The 23,883-nt window shown below is 37.2% G+C and overlaps 1 protein-coding gene across 1 annotated transcript in view; it reads right to left on the bottom strand.

Moving 5' to 3' along the window:
• The window catches only part of Tspan7 (tetraspanin 7), a 111,619-nt gene extending 89,080 nt beyond the window's left edge, over nucleotides 1-22,539 (bottom strand). The window contains exon 1 of the mRNA XM_051177934.1: nucleotides 22,407-22,539. Coding sequence (XP_051033891.1) covers nucleotides 22,407-22,487 — 81 coding nt within the window. The 5' untranslated portion in view covers nucleotides 22,488-22,539. The remainder of the gene's footprint in view (nucleotides 1-22,406) is intronic.
• Nucleotides 22,540-23,883: the final 1,344 nt, after the last annotated feature.

Below are 23,883 nucleotides of genomic sequence, written 5' to 3'. Positions count from 1 at the left end.
TCTATTTTATACTTTCAGGAAAAACACTTGGCTCTAGAAAATACAATAGGAACCCAAAATCTTATGGCCATAAAACTTGGCAATTTCTGAGATAGGCTAAATGCAGAGTTTATTTGAAGCACATCTTCTCTGCTAATCACCCATATGTCTAAATGTGACCCTTCAGTAAAATAAAGCAGCATCAAGCTAATATTAAGAGAGAATAAAAATGCCATACTGCCCTGTGTTTTCATGAATTACCACATATATGATACCAATTATTCACAAGCTACCAATCAGTACCTGGACTACAAGTATCCTTCTGACCTAGAATGCAATACCATTTAACTAAAACATACTTGAAACTCTATAACTAAAATGTAAAAATAATACTGATGGCTGTTGTTCAGAACTAGGAATTGACTTCAAGGCCTTAGGTGTGTCAGGCAAGGGAACCACCACTGTGCTTAAGTTTCACCTCTATACACAAAATTACATGATTATGTTAGTGTTCCCCAAACACATACATACAGATATAGCTATATACATGTACATTGTGATTGTATCAAAATTCATTCACCAAATTATGACTGTGGGCATGTATACATAAAATCTCCAAAACAAAGCTGATCGAGGATTATTAATTAACATCTCATAGAACATGAATATGAACTGATAATTAACTCACAAAACATGGAAATAACACCTGGGAAAAACAAAAGCAAAGAGAGAAATATATTATATTTGAGTGAAGTTTCTCAGGCTCAGTACTCCTAATATTTGGAGCTACTTAATTTTTTTTTCATACAACAGAGATGGCCACTGTGTGATACTATTCAGGCATCTCTAGCATTCCTACTCTGTACTCATTACATACTATTCATATTTTCCTTCACCAATTGTGACAAACAACACTCTTTCCAGAGACTACCAAATAACTATGGGAACAGAATGGGACATAACTAACGCTCCTTCAAAAACGCATGCATTTGACACCCATTGCAATGTACTTTGCTAACGAACAAATTGAAAGGTAACAATTTCAGAGAAAGGGAAATATATGAAGAATGGTGATGGTTTAACAGACATTTGAGACACCTTCAAATACAGGCAATCAATGTAGTCAATGCTTCTTCTCTAGCTAATGTGAATATACAAGTCTGGAAGCATCAAGAACTGTCATGATGCTCGTGTGATAAATCTTATAATCATTAATCACTGTCATTGACTACCTCTCCCGAGTAGCTTTATAGATAAGTCATTTGTTCCAGCAGAGCACAGAGGAATTCGACAAATGTATCCTACCCCCTACACTGATGAGAGAATGGTAATATATATTAGACTTTTAACAAATATACTTTCAAGAAATTGGCTTTTAAAATTTTAGTCTCTAATTTCAACATTCAGTTCAATTAAGAAAAACCCATAGTATTCTTTACAACTAATTGTGCCACAAAAAACACCTACTAAATAAAGCCTCATGTGGGACAGACTCTGTGTAAATAGCTAATATGATCTTTTTATTTCTTAGCATACATCATACCAGCTTTAAAGAAATACACTGTTACATAACTTCACATTTGGAAATTTATTTAAGGAAATAACCTTCCCTCAAAACAAGGCTAAAAATATTCAATGCGCTGCTACTTATCAAATATTCTACAGCTCCTGATTCTGCAGATGGAGACAAGACAACACAAAATGGTGGCTGAAAAGAATCTGAACAAGCCATGCACTCCCATGCTATGTCTCTATACTACTGAGCAGATCGAAATGAGTAAAAGGCAACACACTTGCCACATTTAGGACATTAAAAAGAAATGCACAGGCCAACACTCCAGGTAATGGGACTCAACTGCAAATGAAGTAAATAGAGTCAGATGATGAGCTAGTAAACAGTTTTCTAGCCATACAGACACTGCAGTGTACACAAACCACAGCTGTATTTAAACAAACACTGTATACAAAACACAATTAGAATAGTAGAATCACCGGCCTCTTTTGGTTTGGGGGTTGTTTGTTTTGAGAACAGACTCTCACTAAGGAGAGACTGGCTTGAACTCATGATCCTTTCATCTCAGCTCAGTTCACAGTTGTGTGCTTCCATGCCTTGTTCAAACATTCCTGCTTAAAAATATTACGTCTTATGGAAAAATCTTTCAAATCATAAGCATTAGAGAAAAATAGGATGTCTCTTAGGGAAAAAATGAAATATGGACCCAGTTTGACATAAGAATTAATAGCAAAGGTATGAAAAATATACTTCATTATCAACCAGGAAGTTAAACGACCACTACAATGTTATTTCATATCTTCTAGACTGGAAGAATAATGAGCAGTTTAACAAAAACACGTGAAGGACTATAGTTATCACCAATGTATGCATTTTCAAAATCAGGGTTTTTGTTGTTTTTGTTTTTGCTTGCTTTTCTTTTCTTGATACCTTCTTTGTTCTTTCTTCCTCCTTGATGTATTTTTGAATATTATGAAAACTAATAGTTTTCCATGCCTTCTGATCTCACAGAAGGTCCAATTCTAGACAAAGTCAAGAAGGTAAAATATCTTCATAGAATCTCCTGGGACACTGGATAGAGGAATGAGAAAGCTATATCGCAGGAACTTAGACGGCTTCTGGAAGCACTACTGATATAACTACATTGTTACTTGGTTTTTAATCATTTTAAATGTAGGCATAAATATTTTACATTTCTCCCACAAAATAAACACTTCATCTCAGACACAAAACAAAAGACCCAACCATTTAGTCCCACCACATGCATACCTGAATAGCACTAGCTGGGCAAAGCAGAATTCCATGTGTTCAGCATGATTCTAACTACACTATTAAGATGGTATGAGAACAAAGATGGCAATAGAACTGGAAGCCTTTGGTGGTCAAGATCATGATGGACGGTTTTTTTTCCTGTAGGAGTGCTTAAGTTCATAATTTCAAAACAATTTGGTTGGTGTCACATAACAGATTAACTCTAGAGCTGGTAGTATTACAAAAATCAATATACCGAAGAGATTCAATTGGCAATGGGTTTAGGATAATTAAAGCCTGAACTGATGATTAATGGGCAATTTCAGATGGCAAACAAGCAAGGTGGATTTGAGAGACTTAAGACTGTTTACATAAGCCTCCATGTGGGTCAGATCTACAAATGAAAAACATTAGCCATAAACACTCATTGACTGACAAATTGACTGCTATTTCATGACAAAATTTTTCTTGTCATTACCAAGCAGGATACCAATTACCCAGAATTAGGCTCATGTGTTCTGTTTTGTTTTTCATATTACAAGAATTAATCTTTAGGAGGGCAAATCTAGCCCAGCTGTCAATAGGAGTCAAGTAATAGCAATTCAAACCGTAAATTGACTTCTAAATTGCTTGCTTCAGCTCAGACAACTAGAGTAATCAGCTTAACAATGGACAGCAAATAACAAAAATCACCCTGGATTTTGAAAACATCTAAATGCACATTGTGAGTTTCCTTATCCCTCTGGCTTCATCTTAAGTGCCAACTCCTTAGAGAGACCTTTTATGATATCTCTATTAAGTACAGCCCTATACCATCACTTCCTGAACTATTCATTCAGCACTTATCATTGCTTGAAATTATCTCCTCTATTTTCCTGCTTATTGTCTATTTCTGTCTTTTGCAATGGATCATCTTGTTCATTTTGTTCAGTTGAATCCCAGCCCTTAGCATTTAGCAAGCACAGAATTCTGAGCAAACCTCCTGCATAAAGGCAGAGAATGAATGAGGAGGGTTGACAGGTAAGCAAACACATGATTACGATACAAGAGTAGTATAATAGCTGGGCAAAGTTCAAAGGGACAGAGTGGTTCCACCGTGGAAGGAGAAGTTACAAATGGTTTCCTAGGGACTGGGACAGCTGAATGAAATCTTGAAGACTAGTAACCAGAGAACTGGAGACAGTGACCAGAATGGAAGCTAAAAATAGGGAAGGGTGTGTGTGTAGGGATCCTAATGTTTTTATCAGCACACAAAAATACTTGAACTTGGTTTTATAGGTAAAGCAAAAATAAAAATAGTAGCTGCTTTTTTTTCATCTTGGCTTTAAAAAAATCAGATGGCTCTGTTTAGAATAGAAATCACAACCGCATAGACATCAGTGAAATGAGGGGGCTTGGGCTGGGAATACATGCTGCTGTAATGGTCCAGGAGCAAGAGAAAAGTTGGCAGCACTGATTTTATTGTTATACATTATAGCATGTTCTTTGTACAATGTAAATGAAAATGAATAATAATAAAAAAAATGAAGCTAGTGGCAATGAGATGAAGAGAAGAGATAGATGCAAAAAATTTCCTAAGGTCACTGCCAGATAAGATTCTGAAGGATTAGAAAGGTTTCAGTCCATTTGCTTTAGACAGAAATAAAGACTAGGTACAGCCTTTCCTATTAATTACAATCTCTCAATTCTTCAAAAGATAGGGCGTTTTTATGCTGTATGAATGACAGGAGAGCCAAACAAAAGTTTAGGGTTTAAGACTCTCACAACACTGATGCTTTAATTCATTAATACAGTTCCTTATTTTGTGGGGACCCCTAACCATAAATTTTTTTTTTCGCTCCTTCATGACTATAATTTTGATACTGCTATGAATCATAATATAAACATACGCTATGCAGGATATCTAATATGTGACCCCAAAGGGGTCATGATTCCTTTTAAGGCAACTGGATATAACAGACATAAGAGAGATTTGGTGAAGTTAGAAATGAGATGGGGGAAAACAAAGGCAAATTCCATTTCTTTTTATTGCTGGAAATATGCACAGGGAACTACTTTACATACAAAAGCAATACAACTCTATATACTCTGATCAATTCAGGCTTAATCAGAATGTACCATTTTTCTCTGGCCCATAACCCAAGTCTACAAGTAGCTTTTAGTACTTTAATTTACAAGTATCTATTTTGTGTGAGGGATGGGGACATGCCAAGCATGAGTGTGGAAGTCAGAGTACAACTTTTGTGAATGAGCTCTCTTTTACCTTATGTGTCATGTGAATAAAACTCAGATCATTTACTGGATAAGCCATTCAACTGGCCCTATAAATAGATTTTTTAAAATTATGAATATTCCAAAACCCATATTAATCAAACCATTACAATTATAGAGACTTGATATAGAGGGAAGTCAGAGATTCCAAACACAAAGATATATATATATATTTCCATTGTTGCACAGGATCATTTGAATCAAGCCAGGCCCATTAAAGCTAGATCCAAGTTGACTTGTCTTTAGAACCTCCTTTTACCGTCTATGAGGTGGGAAGTGGAGAAAGAGGATAATATCCAGTTTTCTTTGGTGAACATATTTATATTACTAATATTTTAAAGACTGATTCTATCAATCTTTGTGTTTATAAAGCATGGTGAATTATTTTCATTGTTGCTACTGTAGAGTTGCTCTTACAAGCAGAAAGTGGAAAGGTCTATCCACAAATATCTGTTTTTTGTTTCTTTGTTTGTTTTTGTTTTTGGGTTTTTTTTTTTTTTTTTTTTTGAACCTACACTTTACTTTAGTAGCCTTGGGAAATTTGTTTTCGAATCAGACCTTCTCTAATGTTCTGTACTGCCTTAAATTCTTATCCCCAGAGATAATACAGCTAATTAACTTTAAATAGGCAAAATTTCCCATCAATATTCACAGCAGAAGTTAGGAATGGCCAGATTTTCTCCCTAAAAGCAAATTCAGGGAGAGAAAACAAGAGCATATCAACTGACAAACCCTTAGTTGGCAACTGTGCAAATGAGTCTTATCTGTGTCCCTGTGTGGATTAGATAAGTGTTCAGCTAGTGTCAGTTCCAAAGGAAAATGTCTGGTGATTCCTGATGCTTTTAGCATTCTTCAGGGTTAAAGAAGGAAACGTTGCATCTTTAGCAGTTTTTAATGCTTTGGCTTCTGGCTTGTTCAAAGTGGTCTGGGGCTTGTTGCCATAGTAATTAATTCACAATATACTATATTTCATAGTAGCAGGATAAATAATATTAATGTACTTTGGGGGAAACAATTTAGACTCTTTTAGGCATAAGATAATTTTATCTGAAATGACAGAATGAGAATATCATCTATCCCCATAGATATACCTTACCTACCTACAGCAGCCATAAACTAAAAAGGGAAATGAAAGTTTTGTTGTAGATTCAGACTTTTCAGAAGGAACCAGCAGTTGTTGCTCAGTTGCTGGTATTATACTCCATTAGCCTGTACCCAATCTGCAAGCATTATGATTGTTACTAGGAAAACTGAAGCTTGAAGCTATAAGGACAGGAAAGATGTGAGTATCTCTATGAAAACATAAATCAAAATAATTACAGCCACTAGAACTGTAAGCTTTGAGCATTCTGGAAATCAAAGGATCCTCTTTTGTGCAGGAAGCTTTGCCCAGCTCATAGTAGCCAAGGCTAAAGGCAAAGTAATTGGTGATTAAAAGTAGCAAGGATTCTCAGAGTACCTTCCAACCATTGCCAACTGCTTTCCCTGGAGAAATGTGCTCTTGGAGACAGGGCACTAGGCCCAATTGGGGTTAAAAAAAAAAAAAAGTCTACACCAAAATCCTACTTCAGACGTGACTGTGGGCCACACTCTGAAATTCAGGGGGGGCTTCTCTCAAAATGAGGAGCAGTAATTAGCACCTCAGCATGTTGGTATGAGGAGTAAACAAGATAATACATTTGAAATGGTCCACCGTACCCTTGACTTTATTACTTGCTTAATATTCACACAGTAGCAGTGTTGATTCAGACCAATAATATCACCTTGATCTGATCCAGTAAACTGCATACAGCAGATATTGTTGCTGCCAACACCAGTCGTGATTCTCATGATTGCTCCGTATGGACAAAACAACCTTCTTCTCTCTTCAAGTGATAGTAGTACAGTTGGTGACAAAAATAATCTAGTAACAATAAGGTATTGTCTCCTTCCAAATGGCTGAATAAAACATCTAGAAGCTAACAGGGCAATATCTCTTGGATTTACTATTTCTAACTGCGAAAAATAGCATCAAAATGCATACAAGTCAAGTTAATGTTAATATTCAATATGTTATTTTGGAGATCCTCAAACTCACACAGTATAGAGATACACAATACACACACCGCGCGCGTGTGTGTGTGCGTGTGTGCGTGTATGTGTGTATATCTAAAATATCACCAAAATATGATGTCTTATAAATAATGGAGAGAAGAATAAATAAGCAATGGCATATCTACACAAAGAATAAACTAGGACTTGGCAGACCTCTGTAAAGGGACAGATAGTAAATACTGTAGGTTTTCTGTGGCACACAGTGAAAGAGTTGAGACCATACCATCCCAAAGATGCTCACTGGTTATACTGATCATCTCAATCATGAAACATCTGAGAAACTGTAGCTTCAAAAGAACTGTCTATTGGTCTCTTTGTACAGGTAGCAAACCATAAAGATTCTTTTTCGGGGATGTATTGCCACACAAGGGTAAGAAATAACCCATAATCACTAGTGATTGGGAATTGATGCCACAATGGACTCATACAAATAAACTTAGTGAAATAACTCTTATCCTCCTCTAGCTTTACACCCCCATATGCTTCCTAGTGACAACAGTAGAATTCACTGTCTCTTGTCTAGATCCCTTTGTTCCATCATTTATTCACATATTTATTGGTATTTGTTTTAAAAGTCTAAAAGCTTCCTGCTTTGATCATGTCTTCAGGTTACTGCTCTCTTGTGAAGGTCCCGACACACTTGTAAAGTCAATACACTGTGTATACATCCTCCTGTTAATCTGCCTTGTGTTAACTTGATTGAGTTTTTAATCTCCACTAAAGATCACGTTATTGAAGTAGAATTGGCTAAAGTGTTCTTCAGCCTCACTTACAGCAGTCTTCTGTTGTAACTACTATGGCATGACAGCATCCATAGACAATACGTAAAGCTTATTTCCAAAAAGAAGTGGCTATAGATTTGGCTCATTAGGCATAGTTTAAATGTCCCTACGGTTGAGCCACACCTATCAACATGGAAACACACCAGAAAATGTTAAATGAAAATGTTTCAAGACAATATGCTTAGAAGGATTCATTCATGTGGAGTTTAAAAGATAGAAAAATAATAGTCTATAGTAATTGTAGGTATATAATATGATTAAATATGTAAAAATAGACTCAACTGATGAACTGTATTTAAGATAGAGTGGAGAGGATAGGACATCAATCATAATTATGTTTTATCTTATTTCTTTAAGAACTAATTGCTTAAGGCAAAAACAGTACAATGGTAAAATCTGATACAGCTGGTTGGTAGACAAACAAGCAATTATATTATTCCCAATACAGAAAGTTAATGCTCAATAGAAACAGATATTTGCCTTTATTTTGAAGAGGTGACACTTAAAAGTCAAGTTAAATTTGGTTTTGATCTGCATTAACTTAACGTTACAACAAAATAGACTGGGTTGATTAACTGCTCCATGATAAATAAGATGATACACATTTAAGAATCATTCCATAATTGAGAAATGAAATCACATACTACACAATGTATCGACTGTCTTTTTAAAGAATTTCCCATTTTCTTCATTATAAACATAACATATTCTACATGAAATGAGAGTTGAAGCCTTGGAAAATATGCCACAAAGGAACTCACAAATTCTTCTGCCTCTGAACCATAACTGCTAACATTTTGTGCGGAGACTTCTTCAGTAATTATTCCATGCACTTAGTTTTCTTTACATCAGCAAATCATATCACATGTTGTTTGTTTAGATACCTCATATGAATAGCTTCTTAGAGTATTCATTTACAAACCTCTCTTTGCCTATTTTTATCCAAAAGTTATTTGAGATGCTCTACACTCAGGGTCACTTCTCACATCTCACACTCTGACTAGTTTTCCTGAGAATATGGATATTCTCCACTGGTCATTTAGACTTCAAGGAGGTCCCTTGTATTACCAGCCACCCCCAAGTGCTAGGAGCCACTGAGACACCATTCAAAGTGGCCCTTTTGAAACCATTTATAAACCTATCAGGGTGGGTAATTCCACTGTAGTCTAGTCCTTTATGTTTTGAAAAATACACCACACAAAGCAGTTACTTGTTTGTCCTTCAAACATCTTTGAAGAATACAAATTCAAAGAGCTGCAAAGCTCAATTTCCAAAAACAGCAGCTGCTATTAAGGAGCTTAATAAGTAACTTGCTCACATAATTTGCTACATGAAGGAGGACCTTTATCCCTTAGACAGGACTTACTGGAAACACAAGCTTCCTTTAGCACCAGTGGCGCAATGCTTTGCTACACCTATTATCAGCAAGCAACGTAGCATTAACTGTGCTTAGAATTCTGGGCGTACCACACGTATGAAAAGGATAACTTTACTATCTCATACCTCTTAAATGACCTTATGGGCTTTCCCCAACCTTGTCTGACAACCCCAGATGGCTCTTATAATGCTCTTGTAATTCCACCCCGTCTTTCTAACCACTTAAAGCATCTATCTCATCACCTTTACTGGTCAGTCAAGACATTTAAGAGCAGAAGGGCTGAGGAGCCTAGAAGTCACTCCCGAGTGGGGCAAGCCTCCCCAGAAAAGTAAAAAGTCACTTCCAGGCTGGAAGGGAAATGTCTGGGATATTCAGGAACCTACATGAGTTACTGACTGGGACTTCACAGAGTCCATTTCAGCCCTCTGGCATGCATATGTCTGCTATTACCTTGCTCTGTGTTTCTCTCTCCTGCCTAACATCAACAAAGCCTTCTCTATTCTTCTATTGCACGTCCAAAAGTATATATAAAAAAAAAGTTGTTCTGCTTTGCCCAGTAAAACATTTCACTGACCAGCTAAAATACACATAGTCAACCAACTGTGACCATGGAGGGTGGGAGACGTGTAATGCACACAGTCCAGAGATGGCCAAAGCAAAGAACTTCATCAGTATTAAACCAGAAAACACAACAAACATCTAAGCCTCAACCATTCCTTTGAAGTTACTGCTCTCTCAAAGTAAATATACACAATGCAACACAGCCCATCAATCCCCAAACAGCTCCTTAGAGACTGCATTGTCATGGGGGTATCAATGTCAGCCAGGTTCTTTAAGCACAGAACACTAACATTCATGCTTACAAACGTCTTTGCCACACCCTAAAGAAGCCATCTTCAGTCCTCCATTGCTCATTTTTGTCACCCTATATTAGCTCTCATCTATGTGTTTAAAACTATGGAAAAGTCTCCTTTGTTCCAACCAAACAGTCCTAGTCAAGTCATAATAAAGCTTATGTCTAACTGATCCACCACACACCTTTCTCTTTAGTACAATTAAACTCATTCTGGTTCCACCAAACATGAGTACACCATACCACTTCTGCCTCAGTGCTATCCAAAAGAGATAGAGTGGCAAGCCATATTTTTCTAAAGCAGGGTCTCACTTTGTAGCCCATATTGACCTCAAACTCTCTATATAGCCTAAGCTGGCCTTTTATTCATTCATAGCAGCCCTGCTTTGACTTCATGAATGCAGGAACTATAGCTATAAACCACCACACTTAGCTCACATTTATAACTTTAAATATTTGAATGACACTCAAGTGAAAAAGAAACATATGAAATTAATCTTACTAATATTTTTTTCTTAAGCCAATATATCTAAACTAGTAGCATTTTAATATGCAATTAATATAAAATGAGATATTTTACACTTAGTACTAAATCTTCAAAATCTATTGTGAAGTTTACACTTACAGCACGTTTTACTTTAGAATATTTACATCGGAAGTAATTTAGTGGTTACTTGGTTGGACAGGGAATAAGTAGCCCTTTCAAGGTAGAAAATGCGAGGCTTGCTTCATACCTACTCCCATGGGCCCTTAGTAAAGTTTCCATTATCATCATTGAAGGTAAGATGGGACCTCCCTTATATCTGCATCCTCTATAGCAGGAGTCAATCAATTTCAGCCCATGAGTCAAATCTGGCTAGCCATCTGCTTTGGTAAATACAATTTGGTTGGGATAGAGCCTTACTCACTTATCTACACTATCATCTATGCAACACAGGCTTCATTTAAACATTGCTGGTGCTAATTAGATGCATGGCCCATGAAACCAAAAATATTTACTGTTTGGCCCTATACGGAAAAACTGTGCCAACTGTTTCTCTAACGCAGCAATTCCTCAGGTATACCTAGTGCTGGTCAGAAAATTTGAGTCACGGGTCTGTATTAAGAAAAGACTTCCATTAGAAAGTAAATAAGCTTTTGTGTAGATGCCTAAATGAAGAAAGCAGAATGCTAGCTGTTTGACACAAGTTCTTTACCTCACCACAATTTAGTTGACTTTATTACAACTTTTGTTACATACTTTAAAAAAATTAATAACCAAATACATCAATATTTTATGTGCTTCTGGGTACAATTTATAAGCTGTCTCTCTTATGCCTATATTATACCTATGACTTGTTTGTTCATTTGTTTTTCAACACAGAGTTCTTCTATGTAGTCTTGGCTGTCCAGGAACTTCCTCTGTAGTCCATCCATGCTGGGCTCGAACTCAGAGATTCACCTGCCTCTGCCTTCCAAGTGCTAGGATTAAAGGCGTGAACCAACAAAACTGGCTCTACCTATTAATTCTATATAAAAATATTTTTATATTAAATACATAAAATTTATTTTATATTTGAACATGTTAACTAATTTTTTGTGTAATTTAAGCAAAATCTCCAATTATTTTCCCATTCTAGTAGTACCAGCATTTATTTATTTATTTATTTATTTGGTTTTTTTTTTTTTTTGAGACAGGATTTCTCTCAAATCCAAAGTAAATAAATAAATAAATAAATACATGTAATCAAAATTATTTTCTAACTCGTGGTGGACTAAAATTATGTTGGCACTTTACTGTTCATACATTTGTGTGAATAGAAATCATGTCTGTTAGAAATAACAGTTGGTGCTCCTTCCTCAAGACTACAGAGCTAGAACTTTGGCTTTTGAATCATCCCACAAACACCATTTGAGAGTTTGTTTCCAGTGATTGGACAAGGGCTTCCATTGGGTTGAAAGTAAACCTAACATCTGATAAAACTGAGACTGAATGGGCATCTATATTCCCCATGTCTGCTTGGGTTCAAGATCCAGTTCCTACTTCCTTCCTTATATTCTACTATATCACTCACCTATTATTCTTTTGACAATTGCCTTCTATGGAAGGGGATTTCAAACTATATTTATGTGCAGCCTTGATTTGAACATGTGCTTTATAACATTAAATGAATCATATAATCTCTTTGAGCCTCTGTTCTCTCTTCAGAGTTAGAATATCTGTGCTTACTCCCCATAGTCAAGTGTTGGTGATCATACAATAATCATGAACTTGTAAACGGAAAGTGTAATATCTAGAGGTGGGTGTGTTGGTGTATGCCTTTAATGCCAGCATTCAGATTGATCTTTTAATAGATATGGTGAGCAGCAGTAACCACAAGCCTCAACTTTTATACCTATTTTGATGGATGACAATTCATTTCAGTCCAATTATGACAGCCAATTTGGTGAATTATAAGGAACAACCTCATTCAGTTCAATACCAACCAATCATTAACAGATAAACATGCTTGAAACAATCAAGAACAGTCTTGGATAGTGACAAGGCTCAGTGGTCAAGGGCTTTTGTCACCTAGTAATGTAAACCTGCACACCCCCCCCCATGTGCATACAAACATACTAATGATACTGAGAAGGAGGAAGAACAATTTCATCAAATTGTGATGTTTATAAGGATATGAGCAACAACTCATATCAGCATAGTGAATACCTTTCCTATACCATGATCCTATCAAAATATATGCTTTAGTTATAAACTTGGATTAACTAATGCAGCTTTCTCTTCCTCTGGTAAATAATGAATTCATCTTTTAGCTTTATATATTAGATGATGGCTGTGTGTGGGGACAGGCACACTCATGTGCACATGCGCATGTATACACACACATACAGAGCATACTTGTCAATGCAAATGCATGGATGTGGAACCCGGAGAGTTACACCAGGTGTTTTCCTCAGTTCTGTGCCCATTTTTTTGAAACGGGGTCTCTTAATAAATCTGAAGCTTACCAATTCAGTTTGAGTAGTTGGCCAGTGTGTTTCAGGGATCCTCTCTCGTGCCCACTTCCCCAGCAACAGGATTACAAATGCATACCAAAATTACACAGCAGTTAGCATGGGTATTGGGGGTTGAACTCAGGTCTTCCTCTCATACTTCCACAGCAATCTCTTTACCCACCCACTGACCCATCTCCACAGTACAAGCCTCATTTTTTGACAAAAGCAAACTTGCCTTCCTAACTTTGAAAGGCAACTTTGAGCAACAATCAATTGGTCCTAAGGAATGGAGAGAACGCCAATCTCCACTTCTGTGGGTACAAAACCCAAAACTGTGTACATTATATCCACCTATGGAAATTTCATGAATAACTTATTACATATAAGTAATAACTACATCTCAAGCAGCCATCAGGCCTACTTTGTGGGTTTTTCTTTTTAATGCACATACCCAGGTCCCTCTGCATATCAATTAAAATACAAATTTTAATTTAGGTTCTAAAATCATGAATGGGAATTTGTGATTTAAAAAGACATTTGGGGGCTGGAGAGATGGCTCAGCTGTTAAAGGTTAGGCTCACAACCAAAAATATGAAAAGACCTTTGGTGTGCCAGCAAAATTGGTCAGCAGATAAAGGCACTTGCTGCCAAGCATAAACAATAGAATTAGATCCCAAGAATCTACATGATGGAAGAGAAGTCACATGTGAATGTTGTTCTGTTATTTCCACTTACAAATTGTAATGTACCCCCATCCCCAATAAATAAATGCCAAAAGAAGAACCTTGATGATTAGATAATCATTGATTTATTTAGCAATGATAAGCACAGTCTCTTAAAGATGGTAAAACTATTTTAGTTTTGGGGGAGACACTGTAAACACTGTAGATCTTGCCCCCGACAAAGAAGATTAAATCAGTAAGTCCATTCTGAATATCTCCTAGCAATCTCCAAATCCAGGAGACTCAAGATGAATCAGCCTGGTGTTAGCTAGTAGGTGTTTTCTTGTCAGGTTTATAATCCGATCCTAATTGCACAGTTGAATCTCTAGGTACTTATTTCAAAACTATTAATGCTGCAATCCCATCCATACAAACAGAATCATAGTATCTTAGAATGTAGTTTAGACACTTATTTTAGGGAAAATGAAGGTGATTCTTGTGGTTGACAAAATGGGTTAGGAATTACTGATTTAATGTGTTCAATTAGTATCTATTCCAAACCCAACCAATCATCTCTTAATATGGATACCTACAAAATTCTCCTAAAACAGATGATGGGAAATGCTCACCTTCAAAAATCATTACAGAAAGTATTTCAATGCAGAATACGATCCTTGATTTTATCATTAGATTGTTTAAAATGCTTACATATTCAACTGATCAACATACAAACTTGAAAAACTCCTCTTCTATTTCCCTTCTCTTTCATCCTATTCTTGATGGATATTAAGGCACTATATAAAAGAGAATAAGATACTCTGCCAAGAATGAAAATCATTTCGTCTCAGCAAGGGGGATAACAGCCAACAGAAGGAATTTACGCATCAATCCAATGACCTTTCTACCATGAGGTGATAACTCCTATCAGAAGCTGCTGTGATGGAACCAAAGGAGAACTTAAGGATATGTTTTTTTTTTTTTTTTTAAGTGTATTTCCAGTTGGTTTGGCAGTACATTAGTCATCGATCTCAAGGGTTTAATGTGTTTAAACAAAGGAAGAATCTCAAATGACTTACCGTTATCAGCACCTTCTGGGATACTTAAAACAGGATATAATGCTGAAGAGCCAATGAGTCACCATAATGCATCACACAGTGAGGTTAAATCCATAGCTCTTGTTGAGTTTAAAATGAGATGAATTTCACTTGATTCTGATAAAAATTCAGCTAGTTTCTAAGCAACTACTAAGGAGAAAGAGCTTAATGTTCCCCAAATGTTATGGAAGACAGTTCACATGTCCTAACTTCACATTTTATATCGGAAATAAGTTGACTAAAAAAGGGAAGATTTCAGATTATCATATGCACGCTCCATAACCAGAATAGCATAAAATGGTGATTTAACAAGTCTCCCACCACACAGATATCATATCCTAAACTCTCATTCAACCAAATTAAGTTAGTCTAGTAGAATCTGAATGAAGTCAGAAAACACAACATTGAGTTGCTTCCTGGTGTGCAGAAATGAGAAGTGAAGACAAGGTACCAGAAGCCTTCAGAACTTCATCCTTATTTGTTCTGTCCCTGATAACCGGATGACATATTTCAATGATGTACTTTAGTAAGCCTATTCCAACACGTAATATTTTCAAAAGGCATTTTTCCTAAAATATATTGATAGGATAAAGTGTTTGCCTAGCATGTCTAAGACTCAAGTTCAGTCTAACTCTGGTGTGTGTGTGTGTGTGTGTGTGTGTGTGTGTGTGTGTGTGTGTGTGTGTACTAATATGATAACCCAACTATTACCATTTTAGATTTTCTATACAATCACTCAGAATCAACTGACTATTTAATTAATAGCATATAAAAAGATATAGATAGAAAGGACTCCTAGTTAAAGATGATGGATTGAACACATCCATTTATCTTGGCTAATTCCCAAAATTCCACCAACATGACACTAAAAGGATCTTTTGCAAAACACACAATAATAAACAGAGTGGACGAGACAACCATATCAATATCCTGAGATCTAACAAAAATATGGCAGTAACTTTGGAAAAACCTGGAATAATTTATTTACACCTAAGCACCTCCAGATGATAGACAGCTGAAGTTAGGGAAGAGAGGAGGCTGAAATTAGAATGATCTAGTAAAACACTTTCTGAACAGAAATTAGGAAACCTCCAACTTTCTGTCTCTGTTTTTTCTCTCATTCTACCATAGGTGCAGAGATGTATTCTTAGAGAGTGAAATAGAGTCTCTCAAACAGAAAAAGAAGCAGACTGGGCATTTGTGTACTGCATGTGTTGTCTTTCTTATTCCTACCTTCTTGTTCAGAAAGAAATGAAATGATTCTCCTGTAGGCCATCTGATCAGACCAACAGAAAAACCAAAGGCATAAATATATGGATCTTGGTTCTAAAACTCACATATCCCAACAAAGACAAACAACTTACAAGCAAGAAACATAGGAGTAGATCACACTAACAGATTCCAAATGTGTTTAAAATGGCCCCCTCTTAAACATATATAAAACAATCAGCAGAAATATGTGATTATAACATAGTCTAAAACAAAATAGTTTGGAAGAAACAATGAAGAAATAAAGAAAAATTTTAAATTTAAAAAATTCCTAATATCTTCAGAGAGAAATTTCAGAGCACTGTAAATATGCAAGAAAAAAATTCCAGAGGCGAAAACAGGACATCAGAAGAATTATAATAATATATTATTTTTCATCATTAATATCAAGGCATTGATAGAAAGTACATAGTAAAAATTGAGGGGAAATGATTTCTAAACTACAATTATATATTCAGCCAAGCTATCACGCTAAATACAATCATCAAATAAGAGCTCTAAATTTGTAAAGGCTTCACTATATGACTTCCTGTATACCTTTTTGCAGCAAGAAAAATACTTGAAAGTTTGCTCTATCAAAATGAAGAGGAAAAAAATCAAGAAAGAGAACAAACATCCAAGAACTTTGAGGATTCTACATAGAAGCCTAGAGATCATTTGTCCATATTGAAACTCAAAATGATACAAGAGAAATGTCTCCAACACTAGGCCATACAAGTGATGCATGCAGTGCTTGAATACACTGAGCAAAGATATATAATTATGAAAATGCATTTTAGAAAATATACTAAATGTAAAGGGAAAAGCAAGGTTGTTGGTAACTATAGGGAAAACATCTGTACTACATGGCTGCAATATGGAGAGATTTTCCTAGTCACCTCTTAAAAACCCACTGCTTAAAAAATGCTGTGAAAAACTGATATCTTAGGCAGGTGTGAATGAGAGAAAAGGAAGGGGTCAAAGCAACTAAATTTCCATCTTCTGTAGTGTGACAACAATTAGAAAATACCTAAAAATGAACAATTTGGAAGTGAGTGTATTACTGATAAATCCAACTAAGATAGCAAATGAAGCATGCAGTGAACAGATAACATATTATAGAATAAATGGTATCTGGTTCATGACAGACATTCAATGAATGTTTGTTGACCTGAACTGACATATGAAAAGTTTTGGCAGGAGTATGTATCCATCTCAATCACTCTAAAAATGTTAGGACCTTTTCTAATACTTTCCCCTCTTTATTAAACCTAATCATTCAACTTTCTTGATGAAAAGAGAGAAAAATAATATATATTTTTAATCATCCCCAAATGATAAACTGTTTTCAAAGGAAAAATCTGTTATTTTACCATGCAAAGATTTAACAATACCATTAGTAAGCTAATTGCATTCTTAGACACTAAAATAATCAAATCCAATATTAACTAGAATGAAGCAAAGCACATTTCTCCTCAAAATACTGTTCAGATGTAGTCAACTTAAGTCTTACCTTCGAACTCAGATAAGTACTCAAAGTCCATAGAAATTTATAAATCAAAACAGTTTACTGGTAAGTAACATATTTAGAAAGCTATCTTGTTTGCATCTGAATTATATTTCTCATGAAAATTCGAACCTTCATTTTATAAAGAGAAAGACAGATATTTTTATCCAAGTTTAAGTTAAATTACAATTCACTAAACTATCCGATAAAAGAGATCACAATATATAACTATTTAACAGTCTTTATTGTAAGTCTTTTTTAAATCCCCCAGTCATCTACCAACATAACATGTGAATAGGAAGAACACATTTACTCTTTCAAAGCTCTACCCTGGTGTGTTTAAAAAAAAAAAAAAAAAAAAAAAAAAACTACGGCTGGAGTAGTTACTAAATTTTAGTTGTCATTCATTATTAAGAATGCAAATATTCCCCAAGTACACTACCAGGTAATACTGTTTCTAGTCTTTAAAGTACTGGAGAACTTACTCTTAGGTGTTTTCCCCTCTAGCCCCAAACCTGAAAATAAAACATACAAATCAAGGAAAATTAGAATGTGTTATTAGCATGCAGATGATGTCATTGAACTGGAAGGAAAACCATCCTATCCATTAGAACACAATCTGTAAAGAGTCACTTACCTTTAATCTTCAAACAAACAATTATGGCACATCATAGAGAATGTTTTTCTTCTGACAAGTAATTGTGTTGAGCATGATGTGGTATGGTAAATACAGTGGATTCACATTAGGCCATTAGGCTCTTCTTTTATTCACAGCACAGTTCCAACAGAGTAAAGGTTACCAGCAGTATTAACCTTTTGATCTAGATATTGGACAGGACTCAACCCCTACAAGGAGTCTTGAGGTTGCTGCTTGGCAACACCTCTAGTCTCTATCCACTAAATGCCTGTGGAACCCACGCCAGATGTAACAAAAAAAAGTCTTTAGACATGGCCAAATATGTAAAGATTGTCCCCTGTTGAGAATCAGAGCTTTAGTAAAATATGGCAGCCAGGGAGAATGATTGCAAACAAAAAGAATACAGATAAAAGCCCAGCAGTGGTGGCCCAAGCTTTTATTCCCAGCACTGGGGAGTTCAAGGCCAACCTGGTCTACAGAGTGAGTTCCAGGACAGCCAGGGCTATACAGAGAAACTCTGTCTTGAAAAACAAAACAAAACAAAAGAAGAATACAGATAAAAACAATGATCTCTCTTTCATTGGTACAGGCCAAAGAACTTTTTGATGCTACTAACCTATGACAATTTTAAGAGGAAACATCTTCTACTCCTGTACCTAAATTGAAGTGAAAGAAGTGCAATTAAGACAACCCACAAAGAGCATAATGAAAATAAATCTGAGTAATCATCTCTCTACATTCCTCTTAGAAACAAAACCTGGAGTACTTACCATGTGCCAGACTTAGCACTTGGTATTCAAGAAATAGTCATATATCAATTATATTTACTGAATTGAGAAATGACTCTTATAAACTCATATGTATGTATGTATATATATATATATATATATATATATATATATATGTTCATAGTTCCTCTTAACTCTCTTTGAACTATGAAAAGAATGGAAAACATTTTTGTTTGCTAAAGTTTCATACTGATGTGAGATTATACCTAGAATATGTGAGTAATTAATAATATAATAAAAAGATAAATAGCCCAAATAAAATGGTCAAAGAATATGAATATGTATCTTCTCAAGAGATGACTAACAACTATTAAGCATTTTAAAATATTCCATTAACATTCATTAAGGAAATTCAAAGCAGAATCACAGTAAGATATTTAAATGCACATATACTGCAATGACTACAATTAAATAGCCAGATGGTAACAAATGCTGGCACTCATATGGAGAAACTTGGACCCTAACTGCTGAAGGGAATATAAAATGGAACACTTGCTTCGAAAGACAATATTGCCATTCTTCCAAAAAATTAACCATAGAGTTATGTGACCTGATAACTTCATACAGGTATATAGGCAAGAAAAATAATAATGTAGGCACACACACATACAAATAGCACATAAATCATTATAACCTCATCATGGGTAACAGTCAAGTGGCCAGTCAAGGGATAAATAAAATTGAGCATATTCACAAAATGAAATTCAATTTGACCATTAAACTGAATGAAGTACTGATACACACTAGCAACATGCATGGGTGAGTCATGAAGATCTTATGCCAACTGAAAAGAATCAGTCACAAAAGGGAAAATAATGTGACCTCACTCACATGTATGAAATGTTCATAATAGTAAAATTTATAGCAATTGAAAGTAGATTCATGGTTACCTAGGGCAAACACCAGGAGAGGGACAAGTGGTTGAGAAAATGGGAGCTACTGGACAAGACAGGGTTTGTTTTCATCATTTTCAATGGTGAAAAAAAAATCAAAAATGGACTGAAATATTGGTTGTATCTGTGAACACACTAAACTATACTAAAATGCAAACTATTTATATGTTAAGAATATATTTATATAGCGTATTTTAAATGGGTGACTATCATATGAATCATATATGAATAGAGCTGCTTTGTTCAAAATAGCATTCAAGGTAGGGTTTTAAAAAACCATCAGCATTTGGACGATGGCTTATTAAGAAAAACATCTTTAGAATGTCCTATCATCTGGTGAGAGCTCATTCTTCTTATTGTAAAGTATGAAATGACCATTGAATCCTACCTAAATTACTGAAAATATTCTGGGTAAATACTTAAGAACATGAAAATCCTGAAAGTACAAAAATTTCCAGTATGAGGAAATTTCAGAGATGAGCAGCACAGTGACCATTTTAGGAGGTATTAAGCAATTAAGCAATTGGGTTTGGGGGGGCTGTGAAACAAAGAGTTAAATAATCCATATGAAATGAGGAAGCCTGGAACAACCCCTTCTTTACCAGGCTTCAGAGATGCTCAGAAAACAACCTTCCTTCCTTCCCATGCACCATCAACCTTCTTTTTCAGGAGCCCATGATAATCATCCATAGATTTTTCTCCAGTAACAAATAGGAAGTGTGCATAACAAAGGACAAAACAAAAACAGATTGAAGGCGCTATATAAAGAGCTAAACCAGTTCCCAGCAATGGCTGCTGCGAAGTTGGACAGTCACCAAGCATTACTGCTTTTTCCAGGGATACACAACAAGATCCTTGAATGTATAGCTAGCCCCCAGTTCCACTACTGAGATGATTCAACCTGTGTCATTTCCAGTCCAAAAAAAGTCAGCTCCTATGTTTCTCTTATGTAGAGAGCTGTCTCGACCATGCTACTCTGTCTCATTGCAGAGCCCCTGGTATGCGTTGAAACCACACTCCACAATTTTCCGGACCTTAAGTATTAACAACGTCAGTGGCAACGAAAAGCCTAGACACATTAGGGATTCTTAAAATGCATAATAAATCTCAGCTCTTGTCTTGGCTGTTGCAAACAATCCAGTTTACCATCAGTAGAATATAGGTACCTCATTCAATACTGTGCTCCAATTTTGAAGCAAAAACAGGGCTAATACTGGGGTGGGAAAGGCAAAAACCAAAACCAAAAACAAAAACCCAAAACCAAGATTTTTTTTTTTTTAAATAGAGCCTCAGGTTTCAAAATGACTGCATTGGAAGCTGGAATGACCCAGATTTTTTTTTTGGGGGGGGAGGCAGCAGGTATTCATTCCTTTGCGGGATGGCTGTGGCTTGAGGTGGGAAGGGGCACCTGGGGATTAGGGCATCTACATGGTGAGAGAAAGAATTGGGAATGGACTTTAGATACCACCCACCTCTGCAAATGAATCACTGCAGTGTCAACCCTGCACTGATTCCATGAATTGCCAAACAGGATGAGGTAAGGCATAAGCCCGGAGCCCCCTCCTCCCTTTTTCCCCTCCTCCTGCGCACAGAAGGGCGCATCCCTCAGCGAGGTGCACCACGCAGCCCAACGCCGGCTGGGGCTGAAAGGCTGACGTCACCTTTCTGCATTGGGCTCAAGGACTAGTAGCAGTACCAATTAGGTGGGGAACAGAGTTGGGGCACTACCGCAGCTACCAGGTGGTTAGGGTCCTCCTCTTAGGCACTGCAGATTAGATTCACACAGTAAACACAATGACCGGGTGGAAACAGCAAAGGATGGAAAGGAACCAGAAAAGGGGTCGTAAGCCCCAGTAGCTGTGTAAGATCAAAGATAACCCCTGGCTTATGTAAGACCCTCTCCGTGCGCCTCCACGCGGTGGCGGCGCCTGTCCCGCATTAGTGCGCTTGGGAGACTGATCGCCCTTGTCCAGGCATGCAGAGGGCTCCCAGCGACTCTCTCCCTTAGCCCCACCGGGTCAGGACTAAGTCGGAATCTGAGATCAAACCCTGCTGTCCTGTGTTCGCTCCCAACCCACCACAGGTTAGACCCAACAGACCCCCAAAACAGGCTGTTAAGGTAGGAAGAGGAGTCCAGAAGAGAAAACAGACAAATCCGCAACTTTCCCTAGGGGCTGACCCTGTCCTGGGAGCTTAAGAAATCAATGCATTAAAAAAATGCTTTTGGAAGGGTTAAAAATTTGCAACCACCGCCACCACCTAGCTCACTACAGCTTTCTTCAGGCAAAAACGAGGGTCGGAGCAGCCCAGACCTGCACTACCGTCCCGCAGCCCGGACTCAGCACCCGGAGCCTGTCTCCTTATCCGCCTGCTAAGATTGGGTTTGGGGTTGGGGTTTTCCTTCCACCTTTCTTTCTAGGAGCATCACCACACGGTCTGATGGACCGCGTCCTGGCCATCAGTCAGGCGTGGGCACTCACCCAGAAGACGAAGGAGTAGATGATGAGGAGGGTTTTGAGACAGGTTATCACAGGTTTGGTCTCCATTCTCCTTGATGCCATACTACAGAGCTCCGGCGGCGGCAGAGGCGGCGGGCGGCGGGCGGGCGCGAGGGAGGGGGAGTAGGCGGGGCCAAAGGAGGCGGGGCTGGGGAGGTGCGCGCAGGCCGAGCTTCCCGTGCACGCGCAGGCTAGGTGACGCGCGTGCATTAGCGCGCGCCCTGCGGGGCTTGGGCAGAAGGAGAAAACTGGCTGGCGACTCCATACTGAAAATGCAGCCCATGGCTGCACTCCTGCTCTGGCACAGCCCCCCCCCCCCACCGCCAGCTGAGGTGGAGGCTGTAGTGGTTCCAAGAGCCTAGACTAGGCCGAGTTGGAGTTCAGGGCAAACCTCAGATCACCCCAGCATTAAGATTTCGGCTTTGTACGAAGCAGGAGCTGCACCTGGCTACAAAGAGATTGTGTAGTGTGTCCCTGCGTTTGGACACTCAGGAGTCACGTCCTTGGTGATAAGCACACCTGGTCTGTGCCAGGAACAGACTGTGACAGCCAGAGAGACAGCTGGAAAGATAGTAAGGAACCAGGGAGCCCAGAGACCCCCAAATGCTTGCTATTTCACTGGTATCTATAGGTTCCCTTTGAACTCCATAGTTTTATATTCCTTCGCGTTTGGAAATGATAAAACTACAAAATCGCAAGTAACAATCATATACATAAGATGTTTAACAAATAACAACAATCATTTAAACTCCCGGAGAAACACTTGGCCTCACTTAGTGAGCACAGACAACCTCACTCCTGTGAAGCACACTGCAGCAAGGAAACATTGAGAAGTAACTTGGTATGTCCTCCAAAAGTTGAATGTGGAGTCACCATAAGAATTCTACTCCTAGATATATACCCAAGAGAAATGAAGCCACAAGTCCATGTGAAAATGAGGGTGTGGCTATGTCTAACACTAACTCATACTAGTAACAAGTGGAATCAACTGAGAAATGCATGATGTATTCATTCATACAATGGAAAACTATTCATCTGTAAAAAGGAATGAAGTGCTGCTGGTACATGCTTCAAAGTGGATGAGCTTTCAAAGCAAGCATGGTGAAAGAAGCCCAGACACAGAAAGATCACATACTGAATGATCCACATCTAAAATAAACCAATAAAGAAAAAAATCAGTGGTTAATAGGGGGAAGGAATAAGGAAGGAGTAACTATTGATGGGTTGGGTGGTTGCTTTGATTTTTGGAGTAACGAAAGTGTTGTGAAATTAAATAATGGTGGTTGTATGGTTTAGTGAGAATAATAAAACCTAATGAACAGCATACTTTTTCAAGAATGACCTTCAAGGTATGTGGTTTATTTCAGAACAGAAAATAATATACACAGTACCTAGATTTTTCTGTGGCTAGTTCAAAGAAGAACGCATAGTATAGATTCTGCCAGAGATTTAATCTTAT

This window comes from Phodopus roborovskii, unplaced genomic scaffold (assembly GCF_943737965.1).
Source record: "Phodopus roborovskii unplaced genomic scaffold, PHOROB, whole genome shotgun sequence".
Taxonomy (NCBI): Eukaryota; Metazoa; Chordata; class Mammalia; order Rodentia; family Cricetidae; genus Phodopus; species Phodopus roborovskii.
The sequence above is the reverse complement of the archived record's forward strand: the minus strand, read 5'-3'. Positions and strand labels throughout refer to the sequence as shown.